Source organism: Lineus longissimus, chromosome 5, assembly GCF_910592395.1.
Source record: "Lineus longissimus chromosome 5, tnLinLong1.2, whole genome shotgun sequence".
Taxonomy (NCBI): domain Eukaryota; kingdom Metazoa; phylum Nemertea; class Pilidiophora; order Heteronemertea; family Lineidae; genus Lineus; species Lineus longissimus.
The window spans coordinates 2038173-2052498 of record NC_088312.1 but is presented as its reverse complement, the minus strand read 5'-3'; the positions used below and the strand labels follow the sequence as shown (position 1 = coordinate 2052498).

The 14326-nt window shown below is 41.2% G+C and overlaps 2 protein-coding genes across 3 annotated transcripts; one reads left to right on the top strand and one right to left on the bottom strand.

Annotated features, from left to right (window-relative positions):
* The first annotated feature begins 552 nt into the window (after positions 1-552).
* On the top strand, positions 553-2268 carry LOC135488214 (large ribosomal subunit protein eL24-like). Its single transcript, XM_064772713.1, has 5 exons — positions 553-580; positions 718-793; positions 1434-1681; positions 1863-1914; positions 2127-2268. The coding sequence occupies exons 1-5, from the start codon at positions 576-578 to the stop codon at positions 2205-2207; spliced, it is 462 nt and encodes a 153-aa protein (XP_064628783.1). The 5' UTR covers positions 553-575; the 3' UTR covers positions 2208-2268.
* Positions 2269-4899: 2631 nt separating this feature from the next.
* On the bottom strand, positions 4900-14030 carry LOC135488367 (ER membrane protein complex subunit 1-like). 2 transcript variants are annotated; one of them, XM_064772955.1, is made up of 23 exons: positions 13921-14030; positions 13312-13439; positions 13012-13077; positions 12607-12709; positions 12310-12347; positions 12040-12127; positions 11598-11756; positions 11029-11293; positions 10758-10832; positions 10443-10638; positions 10066-10182; positions 9771-9785; positions 9042-9097; positions 8649-8807; positions 8302-8466; positions 8032-8190; positions 7771-7893; positions 7548-7632; positions 7155-7274; positions 6774-6886; positions 6341-6551; positions 5933-6166; positions 4900-5764 (listed from the first exon to the last, which is right to left on the bottom strand). In XM_064772955.1, the coding sequence occupies exons 1-23, from the start codon at positions 14028-14030 to the stop codon at positions 5604-5606; spliced, it is 2946 nt and encodes a 981-aa protein (XP_064629025.1). In that variant the 3' UTR covers positions 4900-5603. The 2 variants fall into 2 exon arrangements, with proteins under 2 accessions (XP_064629025.1, XP_064629026.1); XM_064772956.1 differs by lacking the exon at positions 9771-9785.
* Between the last annotated feature and the right edge of the window lie 296 nt (positions 14031-14326).

The window sequence follows — 14326 nt, the reverse complement described above, 5'->3', positions numbered from 1 at the left end:
TTGACCTTGCCAGCCAGCTTGGCTTGGCCCACGGCATGAAGCTTACAGCTCGCCACCACCAGTAGAGCAGGTAATAAATATGAGTAGCTGCAGGTCCGACAATAGTAACCAATAAATTTGCCTACAAAATGGAGAGCTACAGTCTTGAGCTATTTTCGGACAGCTTGAAAAACCATGTATGGACACCAAATAACAGCACTATTAGAATCTGTAAATGCACAATACTTTGATGAATGAGTTAAACGGTTTGGGAATAAAAACGATGATCAGTTAGACAATGTTAGAGATGTTTAGTGTAAATAAACAAAAGAACACACACTGACCTGTTTCAGCCATTTTGAAATATTCGCGCGTTCTTCGGAGAGAAAAAATTTCTCAAAAGTGACTGGTCAAAAAGGATTTTAAATCAAATCACAAATATCTATTCTTCATAAAAATATGTCGATTTAGTCAAAGAAAGAGAATTTTAGTCAACTTTTGAATAGAACTGTAAATGATTAGTAAGTTTATTAAGAATGTTATCATGGTGTTTATTGCATTCAATCCGTGCTGACTTCCTCTTGAATATCGCCATCATGAAGTACGAAAAATTTTCTAATCAACGATTTTAAATCCACTTATAACCTATCAATTTGAAGTCATCTCTTTATTTTAAGAAAGGTTTACGTTATAAAATAATCACAACTTCTTGTATTTGACATAAGTTTTTCGTTTTAGGATCGAATTGTGCGCGTTCAGCGGGTACAAAGTCTACCCCGGCCATGGAAAGAAGTTGGCAAAGATTGATGGAAAGGTTAGTGCATTGCCATGTACATTTTGCTGTAGAACTGAGTTGGAAGCGTTGTGGAAGACGTGCATAAATGAAATTGAAATGGTGAACCATCGTCGAACAAATGCGATATCGAACCAACGTCGAGCAAATCCCTGAGCATGACATTTCTTTGAACATACGCTAAACGGACGGAGAGCCGCTAGTGCCGTGCATGTCGCAGTGGGTCGTCATGAATTAGTAATACGCTCGACCATAGGCCTACCATAGTTGTAGTAATCATAGGCCGTTATATTATAAGTATTATAATAGTTCTCATTGATTGAATGATTGCGCCTCTCCATCAGTACAGGTGCTGTGTAGTGTATCATGATGTTGGTAAGGTTGCCACGTTGTCTGTGGTATGATGTAGTTACTTGTAGCAGCCACCTTGATCGTATGGATGGAGAGGTGTGTCTGGCCATGACTGCCATGGATTATGAAAGCTGCCACATGGCACGACACGTGACACTTCGCCCGGGTTCTTTAAGGCTTAATGTTAAACACTGACTTGGACAGAATACCTTTATATACAGCGTCCGCTATATAGTTCAGTCTTGAATTGATGAGCCACATTGCCCATAACCCTAGGCGTAACCCTGAAGATACTTCTTTGCAATTGCAGGTATACCAGTTCGTCAATGCCAAGGCCGAGGCGTCCTTCCTGATGAAGCGTAATCCTCGTAAGATTAGCTGGACTGTCCTTTACCGTCGTAAGCACAAGAAGGGACAACAGGAAGAGCAGGCAAAGAAGAGAACGAGGCGAACCACCAAGTTCCAGCGAGCCATCACTGGCGCCACTCTCATGGATATCATGGCCAAGAGGAATCAGAAGCCAGAGGTCAGGAAGGCTCAGAGGGAACAGGCCATCAGGTACAGACTGTGGTGAACATTGGCTGCTTTACGCCACTGAGGTTGATAATTTTGGTGGCTTGTGAGAGCTTTGCAGATGAACTGTTCAGATGCCAAGCATCTGTTGCCTGAAGAACCATGCTTGCTGAAAGTTGAGTGCCTGCCATGCCTACATTTGCTAATCGTTGACATTTTGTTTCAGGGCTGCCAAAGAAAAAACGAAAACCAAGAAGGCAGTATCCCGATCAGTGAAGGTGAGTTCATTTCAGACATCAATTGTCTGAATAGTTGATGTAAGACTGGCTTGTTGGTGGAACTCTGACCAACTTTGTTCAGTCTTGAAAATGAAGATAAGTTGTAACAGTGAAGATGCGTTTTTGACTAACAAAGAGGCTTATTCTGTTAGCTTGAGGTCTGTTTATCTGAGTCTTGTTCCCATTGCTAATGGTTCTACTTCCTTTTTCAGCCGGCTGCTACCAAACAGAAGTCCCAGAAAGCTGCCCGGCCGATGCAGAGTAAAGCACCCAAAGTAGGAGGAAAGCGATAAACATTTTTCTGTATCATATTTGTAAATCTATAAATGAAAAAAATGAGAGTGGAAAAGAAAACTATGACTTTGATTTCATACTTTTTTCATAACCGGTATTGTACGGGACTGAAGATATCCTTGTCCCAATTCCGATTGGCCAGCCCTGACGTAACTCGAGGAAGTTGCTGACAAGCCACAGCATGTCCCTCATTTACCTTTGGTCAGTTTTATACTAGTCCTGGTCGTGACCCTTGTTGCTCTCGAGCCAAACTCGCTGAGACGAGTGGTACAACAGTTATGTTACAGGAAGGACGAGTCCAGTGACAAACATAGCAATGAAGTGGTTGTGACAATGTTCAAGATCTTGCTGACTTGAAATATACAGGATTTACTTGATCGTCTTCACTACTATATCATGCTGGTACATACCACTTTCATGTTGGGGACATGTCATTGTCTTTGACAATCTCTATTAGCACAATGTGTCCATCACATCAGTTCTGATCTTCATTGTCCATAGTTCATGGTATCATCGAGAGAAAAGGTGTCTGAAACATATAACCTCTGGGCAACACCCAGAGATGCAGGTTTTTGATGCTCCTACCTCGTATACAAAAAATGTGTTTGTAAGTACATGCATATTGAAATCACTGGTTACAGTGGGATGTAGGGGAAAGTGACACTACGTCCTTGGATGCCAATTGCTGCTTGTGGTGATGACTGTGGAGACGAATACTATCAAGGAGGTTCCTGGTATTTTGGGGTAATGCAGAAAGACTAGTGAGGGCTTTTACTGAAAAGGTCATGCACATTAACTCAAGGGATCCTTACAAAACTGCAGTATAGCTTTTACTAGTCTTCATTCAAATCATTTTAGGATAGTATAAAGCAATGCTGGCTATCCAGAGAAAATCTAAGGAGAAACGGCCCACCATGAATCTCTATGTAGCCCATCTAAGTACTTGGGATGTACAGGACTAGTACCTGCTGATAGGCACTTGGGTTGGGACTAACCAAGTGGCCTCTGAGGTCATCTTTGTGGTCTAGAGTTGGAGCTACAACACATACTGCAAGGCCTTGACTGGGAGCTGACAAGTATAGGACAATGTCACATCAAGCACAACCACTACTGTCCTTGGCCAGGAGATGGAGAACCTGATGTCTCCGAGTGGAAATACAGCAGCAATTTGTTTGTAATAGGCATGCTGTGCCAAATCCATCTGCAAAATCACAGACGTTTTATCTAATTACAATGCAGGGAAGATCCATGTTGCCAGAGCCAAAAACAAAAATGAAACGGCCAGGGGCCATTGTGCTCACCGTATAAATCTTTTAGTAGGCAGGATCATGCTTAGTTTAGAGGTGAATATGGTGAACACAATCAGGCATGAAGACTTTTTTTAGATGTGTAGTGATGTCAAGTAATAAGACAGGGCAGTATATATAAGTTTATGATCCAACCAATAATTGTCTATGACATCAACAAGATCAATATCGTGTGATTGCTAAGAGTCCCTGCAATAAAAAATTCATCGAAAAAAAGTCATTAATAAGCGAGATATTGCATGTCCTACTTTTTCAGTTTTGACTCCCTGGTGGCCAAATCAAGAATCAGATCAGGCCAAAATTCGGTGTCAGAGATTATCTGATGTAGGGGGTTACATGTACCAACTTTCAAGTTCATAGCTTCAGCAGTTAAGAGTGCCATAGTTACACTCTAATGGCCAATTTACGCCATTTGACCTCTGTGACCTGGAAAAGGAGGTCAAATCCAAAAATCGTAGGACATGTGGTGTATCCTTGCTAGAAGTCCCTGCCATAAAAATTTTATCGAAAACAATTCACTCAAATAAGCTAGATATTGCACTTCTTCCTTTTTCCATTATGGTCCCCTGGTGGCCGAATAAAGAATCAGATCAGGCCAAAATTCGGCATCAAAGGTTATCTGATGTAGGGGGTTATATGCACCAAGTTTCAAGTTCATAGCTTTACTGGTTAAGAAACGTGCCATAGTTTACACTCTAACGGCCAATTTACGCCATATGACCTCTGTGACCTTGAAAAGTAGGTCAAATTGAAAACCCGTAAGACATGTGATGTATTCTTCCTAAGAGTACCTACCATAAAAATTTTATCGAAAACAAGTCACTTATAAGCGAGATATCACACTTTTCAGATATCCACTTTTGGCCCCCTGGTGGCAAAGTTGAGAATCAGATCAAACTGAAATTCAGCACCAGAGGCTATGTGATATAGGGGGTTATATGTACTAAGTTTCAAGTTCATAGCTTTAGTGGTTAAGAAACGTGCCATAGTTTACACTCTAATGGCCAATTTACGCCATATGACCTCTGTGACCTTGAAAACAAGGTCAAATTAAAAACCCGTATAATATAAAATGTATATTTGCTATGAGTACCTACAACAAAAGTTTTATCGAAAACAAGTCACTAATAAGCGAGATATCACACTTTTTAGATATCGACATTTGGCCCCCTGGTGGCCAAACAGAGAATCAGATCGGACCGAAAATCAGTGTCAGAGGTCAGCTGACCTAGGGCATTCTGTGTACAAAGTTTCAAGTTCATAGCCCTAGCAGTTAAGAAACGTGCCACTGTTAGGATACGACGACGACGACGACGACGACGACGACGACGGACACAGCGCTATCGTATAGACTCCCCTTACGGTGAGCCAAAAAGCATCGAAATATTTTTAACAACAATTTTATTACAAATTCGTATGACAATACAAATCGTGATGTAAACATTTCATGGTTTTGATACATGATGAGGAAAACTTACATCGAAGGGAATTATGTACTTCAACTGAATGTCCAAGAAATAAGACCATCACATGCAATGAATTTGCACTGGATTCTGTCAGAACAATGTAAAAGGGAAAACTTACCATTGACAGGACATGCAAATACAATGGAGGTGTGCAAATAATTTACAAATATTACGAACTCTCAACAGAAATCAAACAAAGAACACATCAACATCTATGCTTAATTGAGGCAGTGTACTCATTGTAGCATGAGATGTGAACAAAAAGCAAGGACTGAGCTCAATATTAATGAATGTCGTCATAGAAGTTTAAATCCCCCAATTTTAACTGTGCTTTTGTCCAGCCAAAGAGCAAGTAATGACGTGAAGGTAGAGTGCTTTGACATTGCGATTTAAATAGAGCCTACATGTATGTCACAACAGCAAAAATGTTAAGGTTTGCCTGGCTTTGGTAGAAAAAGCTATACTTCATCACAAACCATGATAAGAAATGCACAACTCGGCTGAAAATTCATCAGCATTACAATTTGGGGAGCTGAATTGTGATCAGGTATAGCAGTGAGATACAAAAAACCATCTATTTCACAATAAATAAATTTTTAAAATCCTAAAATTCCCTCTGAGGTTATTTCCAGTTCCTGTTTAACGCTTTCCTGCTTGCTAGTTTTTGAGTTATAATTGAGGCTAATATCATTGCTCCAACCACGCTTCCGATGAAAAGATAATCAAAGTCCTCTTTGAGCATATCGAACATTTTGGAAGGAAATACGCGTGTGAAGAAAAGATCTGAAAGAGAAAAAGAAATTATCAAGATCATTAACGATAAAGCACAAAGTACAAAGTGACAGTGGTCGATTTAAAAGTCAGCTCGAGTGACCAATGAAGACATTCTGGAAATCCTGCAATACTTATACTCTAACACAAGAAGAGAAAGAAGTATCATGCAACACTCACCTAATCCATAAGCTAGTACTAAAGATGTTGACTCTAGGCCAGCAGGTGCAGTATGTATGCCCCTGATATTGAACACACTATGGTTGTAGTTGACAAATGCTTCTGTCTGGAGAGGTAGCTCTGGAATGTAAGGAATGATCCCCTCTTCTCGGTGTTCGGGGGTTGGGCTTACAGGGCGGCGCGGATCAAGGAACATCTTGGACATCTCGAAGATTCCTCCCATGGAAAGGGCGACTGAAACACAAAAATATTCAATGAACAAAATCCTTTCATTTGTGATCAAAGCAGTTGCTCTTGTAAATTCTAACTTTTAGAGTTGACCTTACAAGTACCAGACAATTGTTTCAATTACTTGTTTTATTGACCACGGCACCACTCGGTGAAAACGTAGAAGCACTTTCAACTCACTCATAATGTGTTTATTGGAGATTCCCTTCTCAGTAATGGTGACTGACATAGTCGTCAGAGATGTGGGAAAGATGTATGACTGCCTCATGACAAGGGGTGTTGGTGGTGGGCTCAGGGACGAGAATGTTGTCGCGTTGCTCTGCTTGTTTCCCTCGTAGAGTTCTAAAACTGTGATCTCATTGCGACGCTTCCCTTGATTCCAATAGTTATACTTAAAATAGACAAAACAAATTCATTTACATCACACTGAGGAAACAGGAGAACACGCCTGGCTTTTGGTTTTGACAAATGGCCTTCTAGAAAAGTAATCTTTTTTGGACTTTGAATCATGCAGGGCCGCAGTGAACAAAAGCTGGAACAATTTATCATTTGTCAATGAAGTTTTGAATAGTACACAGAGTACTGTATTTTATCAAGCATAACTGACACTTACCACCACCCAATTTTCAGAGTGGACTACATGTACAGGCCCAAGCACTTTCTTATGGTTAGCATGGAATATGATGTTACCATTCACGACATCAATTAAGTACACATTGAGGAAACCTGGAAAAGACAAATTTTAAAGGGCACAAATTCAAAATCTGTTGAAATGAATCTCAACACCCCTGGGTGTTTGTTGAAATGAATCTCAACACCCCTGGGTGTTTGTTGAAATGAATCTCAACACCCCTAGGTGTTACTAACAACAAACAGTTGCTGTTCTTCCAAAATGTTTCCAGGTTATACTCTGAAACCTTGAGCATTTCCCACTGTTGTCAAGTCTTGCCCTTACTGTCTGTGCAGTGCAATACACCAGGATGCTCATACTCACCAAAGGGGGTTTTCTGTGTCAGTTCCTCACCCTGCGTGGTCACCACTACCATGTTTGGATTGAGATACTTATAGAGGACGCTCCTATCACCAAGGACACGACCTTGGGAATGGACATGCTCTGAAATATGAGAGCTAAAGGTTAGCCCATGAACTTCAGTATTTCCCCCCGCTTTCACTCGCTGCAGCACATCGATTCAAGATTGATCACAGCGCCATCACATAACAGACCTTGCAACTTGAGGGGGAAAATGAGTGATGAGTGAGTAAACTTTGTTTAGATGAAGACTGGTTCTACATCTGGTACTGTACGAAATGGAAAATGTTTTTTCCCCTGAAAACTAGGATCTCTTAACGGACATTCTGGATCCACCCATGACTTGAAAAAGCTTACCTGCTAATCTTTTGGCTACAACATTAGTGATCTTCTGGTTCTCGCCAAGCAAGTTCACATTCCACAGAGAAAGTGCCTGTAACTCCTTCAAACAAAACAGGAACAGGTTGTCAGTGAATTGACAATGAGTAGCAATTTAGCAACTTGATTTGTGACGTCATTTTTTTTGTTATTGTAATTTATGAAAACAGCCAAACTGGTCAAGGACTGTAAATGTTCTTACCTGATTCTTGACCATCATTCCATAACCACTTAGGACAGCTTTGTCAGCATCAGTTGTAAACATGAACAGGCTGTCAGCAACCTTATGGACCTGTGGCTCCAGGGTTTTAGGATAAACATGAACCTGAAGAAATAATTAACAAAAATTATTTAGGTATTAGTCCAGGTTTTGTCCCTGAAGATAAAACAACATGAATTGGCTCAGTTTTACAGGCGCATGATTTTTGCAAAAATGCCTTAACAGACTTGAGTTTGATCTTACCTTGAGCTTATCATCCAGGAAGATGACCCCCTTTAGGAACCTCTCATCCACCTGAGAATGTGGCATGACCTGGCTGACCTTGAAGCCAAGGTCGTGCTTCTTCTCGACCTCTTCTCCAGTGATTGGGTTGAATACATAGAGGTAACCATTACCAGTTTCCTATGGAAAGAAAGTTTACAAAACTTCATTAGTTTTTCTCACAAACTTCAAGCTGACTTTTGCTCATAACCAGCACTGAACATCTCTAACTTTTGTAATAAGAATATTTACCTTGTGTTTGCCAAGCACTGCTGCTTGGGGTGCATGAGGGAAGTGAGCAGTCGTCCTCTGGATAAAGACAGGCAGCGATGTTTTGCCGAATTTAGAGAATGGCGCCATGTTTGGCAGGAAATTCTTCCAGACGAGATGACCAGTGTTGCTGTACATGCCATACACCTGAAAGAAGACAAAGAAGAGTTTGCTAGAAATTAACTGCTCTCAATACCGGACTGCTACTGGAGAAACTGGAGGTTATTTCCTTAACAAGGAGAACAGTTAAATATCACATGTACACATGTAAGTATTGAGAACTGCACTTTCGGTGGATAACTCAAACTGTGAAGTTAGATTTTCTTTACCTTCCCAGCAGCAGAAGTGAGTAGTATCATCTTATGCAGGTTGAAATTGTCCCTGGTCAGATCAATGCTTTCCATGGGGTACTCTTCCTCTGCCTCAGCTATATCCTGAACCTCTTTCTGACCCTTCAGGAAGCGGTCCTGCAGGTGCATGATGAAGCCCTGAAAAAAGAATGTGAAAGTGAAGAGGAACAGTCTGACCGACAGGATAAGGATCCCCTTTTGGCCCATAATGAGTGCCTGGCTTTCTTTTTGACATCACAAAGTTCTTCATGCAATGGTTAATAATGAGTTCCTGATCTAAACTGAAGTACAAGCTGGCTTCATGCATGAAGGGGAGTTATCTAAGGGTTCAAAATTTCCACATTCTTAGCAACAAGGGTAAAACTGCCCTACCTTTAACTGTGACAACTGAGTGGTGATCCTCTTGAACAGCATAACAAACATATCATCTGAAACACACAAACATTGATTCGTCTTAACCTTTATAAAAAATGAAGGGATTCAAAATTGCACTGCAGACAAGCGATGCGACTCTGCAGGGTCATAGTAGGTGCCGGCGATAATCATTAAACCTGTCACATTCTCTGAACAGATTGCTGTAACAAGTGATTTTACCCTCAAACAAGCGTGTAAATCCTAGCGATAATGCTTATGTGCAGACTGACCATTGCTACTGTGACTCACGACCCTGCTCACAACTGAAACACACAGGCAGCATAGACAAAGTCTTTCAATTTCACATTTCAAAACTATAAAATCCTTTCATAATAACAAGCAAGCAACAAATTGAATGGGAAGACAAACAAATCACATGCTGGATAAAACCATGATAACGATAAACAATGGCCTTATAAAGATGAAGTGTAAGATGATGATCAGGATGTGAAAATAAAAGAACAGTCCTTAAGGTAATGCACACAACATTCACAAAACATTTATGTGTAACTTCTATCAACCGGCAAATCCAAGTAGATATGACTTAACCACTGATGGCATTGATGCATTTAGTGTAACATCCCAAATATACCACACACCAACAGAAATTTCATGCTATTTTACTTGAAGAAGATCACACAACATTCATCTTGAATAACGTCGCCATTGAGACAACAACAATGTTACCTGTTGATCCATGGTCTGCAGAAAAAAGGCATTCTTGATATAACTCGTGTCTACGTGCATGTTGTGAGTGACTGACAACTTTTGATTAATTTCAATCTCCCCAAATTAACTTCAACAAGTTATTTTAGTCATGACTATGACTATCTTTGTTGTTGAAGAAATCAAATTCCTAAACTGCCGTTTCGTGGCATGGGTCTTTTGCGGTTGCCTACCTTAACAGCAAAACTATTTTGGCCAATTGAAATCTATCTTATGAACCCCTTCACTCAACCCCAACGTTTGAAAGACCACAAACCTTCTTTCTTTCCAAACTCATCCTCCATTTTTGCCTCATTCTCCGACACAGGTAGATCCACCATCTCAACTGAGAGCACTGATGCTAGAGCCTCTTCACGGTTCCATACTGCCTTTCCTGAAAATGTCAATAAATGCTAAGTTAAAGACTACATCAAGCAGTTAGTGAGTTAGTGACAAATTTCTTTGAATATTCAGGCCTGGAGCCCTGTCCTATTGCTTCTATTGTAACAAAAGTAGCAACAGGACTTTACGCAAAATCGAGCAACCCGCCCCGGTCTACAATGTTTATGCCCTGAACATAAAGCTCGTCTTGGAGAATGTTAGGCTGACAGGGTGGTCCATGGAAAGGAACATCTTACTGTCTTACTATCTTACCTGATTGCTGCATGAGCGTAATGGCATGATCTTCTGATATGATCAGATATCTGTACCCCGTGCTACCATCTCTCTTCCTGAAGCCCAATGAGTAGAGCTTTGTTGGATTCCCATGGTGTCCGGGTAACATCAGACGCTGGGTGAACTCAGATAGCTCAGTTTTGCTTGTCAGACTGTAGCCAGTCAGTAAAACGCTCTGGAAATGAAAAGCAAAGTTATAATTTTGGATTGATTCAAATGGATCCAAGCAGAATCGGGCACTGGGTGAACCCAGATAGCACAGTCTTGCTTTAATCGACTGTATATAGTACTTACATCTTGGCTTTTCCTGACACTAGATAGAAGCACATCATTGTCATCATCGTGTCTGATAAACTGCACAGCAGACGCCTGGAAAAAAGGAAAGGTTGTGGTTTTTAGTCTGATATTTACAGCAATCAGCATGCTCAGCAAACTTTACAAAAACAGCTTTAGATCTCAATGCTGGTTTCAGTCACTAGTAAACCTATTCTATGTATATATATCAACGTCGCCAACCCACACTTAAAATGGGAAATGCAGACAATGATTTATCTTGTGTTTCTACCTCAAATGGCTCCTTTGCCAATGTGACCTTCTCTCCCTGTAAGCTGATAACAGCGTGCTGCATCGATGTCAATTTCAACACGAGCATCGACGCGCCATCTCTATTCATCTCCTTCAGGTGACTGGTGAGCTGTGGTCGATCACCATCTGGGAGGCCGAGGTCTTGGAAGGTTGTCTTTGTGAACGCATTCTTCCCTGATATCTTGATGGTATAGATAGCAGAGGATGCAACACAGGCGAAGGACTTAGCACCGACCATCTGACAGCTGGAATGCACGGACATGCATGAGCATTACTTTACCTTTATGACACTCTATACAGATTTATAACGTTCTCATGATCAAAAACAGCCTCCAAGACTGCGCTCAGTTTGAAGCCAAGTACATAGTGAAATGTCCAGAGGATCAATGTGTAAGACCAAGCTCTTGTGTCCTTACCGTTTCAAAGAAAAGTCCCAAAGCTAATTACATGTATTCAGTTTGTGAATAAGATACAATCCTAGGTACATTTATGTAAAATTTTCATGCTACACAGGGTGAGGAAGAAAAATAGTTTGGAGACACTTCCTACCTGGTATCCTTGGCAATCCAAGGTGCTGGAACCGTCATCTGCGACACCATCTTCCCGGAGGATGTATATGTCAAAATGGCAACCTGGTTTCCAGGCGACACTCCAGCCACAGCGATGTCTTTACCATTCACATCAACATAGAGGTAGGCAACATTGTCACTGAAAGAGAGAAGAAGATGTTGATCTCGTGATTTAGTTAGGGGGGACTGCGCTATGTACTGTGAGACAGGAGAGACCCCTAATGGCAACTTTCTCTAACTAAATCTGAACAACCTGGCTCCTGCCGATAGTCTTCATTCAATACCTGGTGAAAAATATAACATATGGGCGAAGCGCCGAAGGGGAAGTCGTCTCAATGAATTAGTCTCAAGCAAGGGTTCAAATTGTGGCAAAGCCGGTACTCTCAGTGCCACATCCTGACAGACATTGTCTTAATACCAACCTATTTGGTAAGTCAATGTTCCAAATTTCTTTCCCTTCCTCTGTCTCTAGCATGGCAAGACGGTTCTCATGAAGCACCAACAGTGAATCTGAAAATGGCATGTTGAAATGAATGTAATTGTAAAGAGAATTTACAGGACTGAACAAAATATCGATTTCAAAAGAATGAAAAATGTCTCCTCTGAGCTTTACAACTGATTCACAACTGATGATCAAAGTGTGGGGAGTGATGCGATGTTGACCAAATCCCCACTAACAAATATTCACTTACCGCCATTATGGTCCCTTGAAAATACTTCGATGGTCGATCTGAAAATGTGAAATGAGATAAAGCACTCAACTTACTAAGTTTCGTGCAAAAACTCACATATGGCCCTTTCTGACCTCTTTCCACTTGTGTTACAGATACAATAAGGAAGTGAACTTCAGATTAATTTCTGTAGATGTTGCAGTGAGTCATCTACCTTTTCAAGGAATAACACCTCCAAGGGTACAAAGCTGATGAAGAAAGCTTTTATCATTGCTTAACAACTCTAATACTCCTATCACTAAATCAACTGGTACTTACCTTTTTTCAACAGGAGTATTGAAAGACGTCTCCCACAAGAGATGACCTGTCTGAGACAAGTAGTTCCTTACGTGTGATCCACCTCCGGTCAGACACACAATCGCTGAAAAGTGAAGTTTGAAGTTATATTTGCAAAGAGTTACATCACCTAATCACAGACTACGATTCTTTTGGGTTGAAGCAAATACAATTCCTGGCTAGGTGGATGACTGGGTGTTGGAGGGCAGACACCTGTGCCAGCTAATGCACTGCTAAGGGCTTGGTGCAACGTTGCCAGCCACCTTACTTATATAGTCTACGGCCTTGAATTCAGCTCAGCGGTCGAAAACCCTGAATTGCTTAGAATAACACTACAGGTTAACAGAAAGAACCAGCAATGAAACAACAATGGGATAGAATACTCACAGTTTGCAGTTTGAATTAAATCACTTATCTTGCCAGCATCTCCAGATTCTAGAATCTGTCTCCAAACTGAAAAGAATATAGAGTGCATTTTAGAAGAATCTTAGGCAGGGGAGAACAAATACAATGCTATTTTACACTTTAGAATCAATATTCATCTGTAAGTCATGTCTGAATTGGGGCCTAGTTCTGCTTCTACATCTGATCAGACTAGATCAATGTGCTTCACGAGTCAGTCATTCTCATGAAAAAGGGTACCAGAAAAGGTTGTATGGTCAGCTGATTCAATCTCCCATGACTTACGGATGTGGCCATTCCTTGCACTGAGTGAAGCGACAACATTCTGGTGCGTTCCAACCATAATGTGCCTTCCGCTCTGACTGGATTGGTCGAAGTAAACAAACTCTGCTTGCCCAACATATTGATGTCTCCTGCAACAAAAGTGAATAAGTGGCAATCACTGTTTTTCGTGGTTCTGCCTTGCTTGTCAGGCTTGGACCAGACCTCAATGCAATGCTTATCGGCAATCCAGCCTTGGCATTGGGCTAGGTCACTCGGCTGCAGCCGGGCTGGGATGGCCAACTGGACACCCAGGGCCAGGGCCAAGCCCAGGGCCGAGGGCCAGGGGGCTTGGCTATAGCAGCTAGCACAGACAGCCGTAGACAGGACTGGACCGATAGCCCTGGCCTAGGGAGTAGAAAAGTAAATCTTGATTCCTTCTAGACATGACATGCAACGTGCACGTGCCGGTACAGTGGCAGTGTCTTGAGTGTGCTGTGCAACCTGCATGAAGAATCTTAGAATGCAAGATGAATGAATGATGACGAGTCAAGATCACCAGTTCAAATCGCAATTTCTCTGCAACACATAACACAAATTCTTTCAAATACGGCCAAAATGTTCCATACTAACCAATCAAACTTTCCAATCTGATCTTCGAATAAACAATTGCATAATGGAGAAGAAATTGCCAAAGTTATGAGGACAAATTTATAGAAATCGAAATTTTCGGGGGCGGCCATCTTGCACGTTTGCATTCTTCGTGGAAAGGGCAATTTATTGAAGTGGAGATGGGCTTGCTTTACGCCAGCCTTGTAATCGGAGAGTGGCCAACGCTAATAGATATTCACCAGCCGTAATGCATTTACCATTGCTGGATGTAACACTCGTATGATTCGAAATCGAAATCGGATGTTTCAAAATCTGTTTCTGGACAGTAAGCCTAATGATAAGGTTAGGCATTTTTTCCCCCAAAACGATGACAATATCAATGAATGACCCCACCTTTTGTTCCGCTAAAGTTTCCGAAGTTATGTTC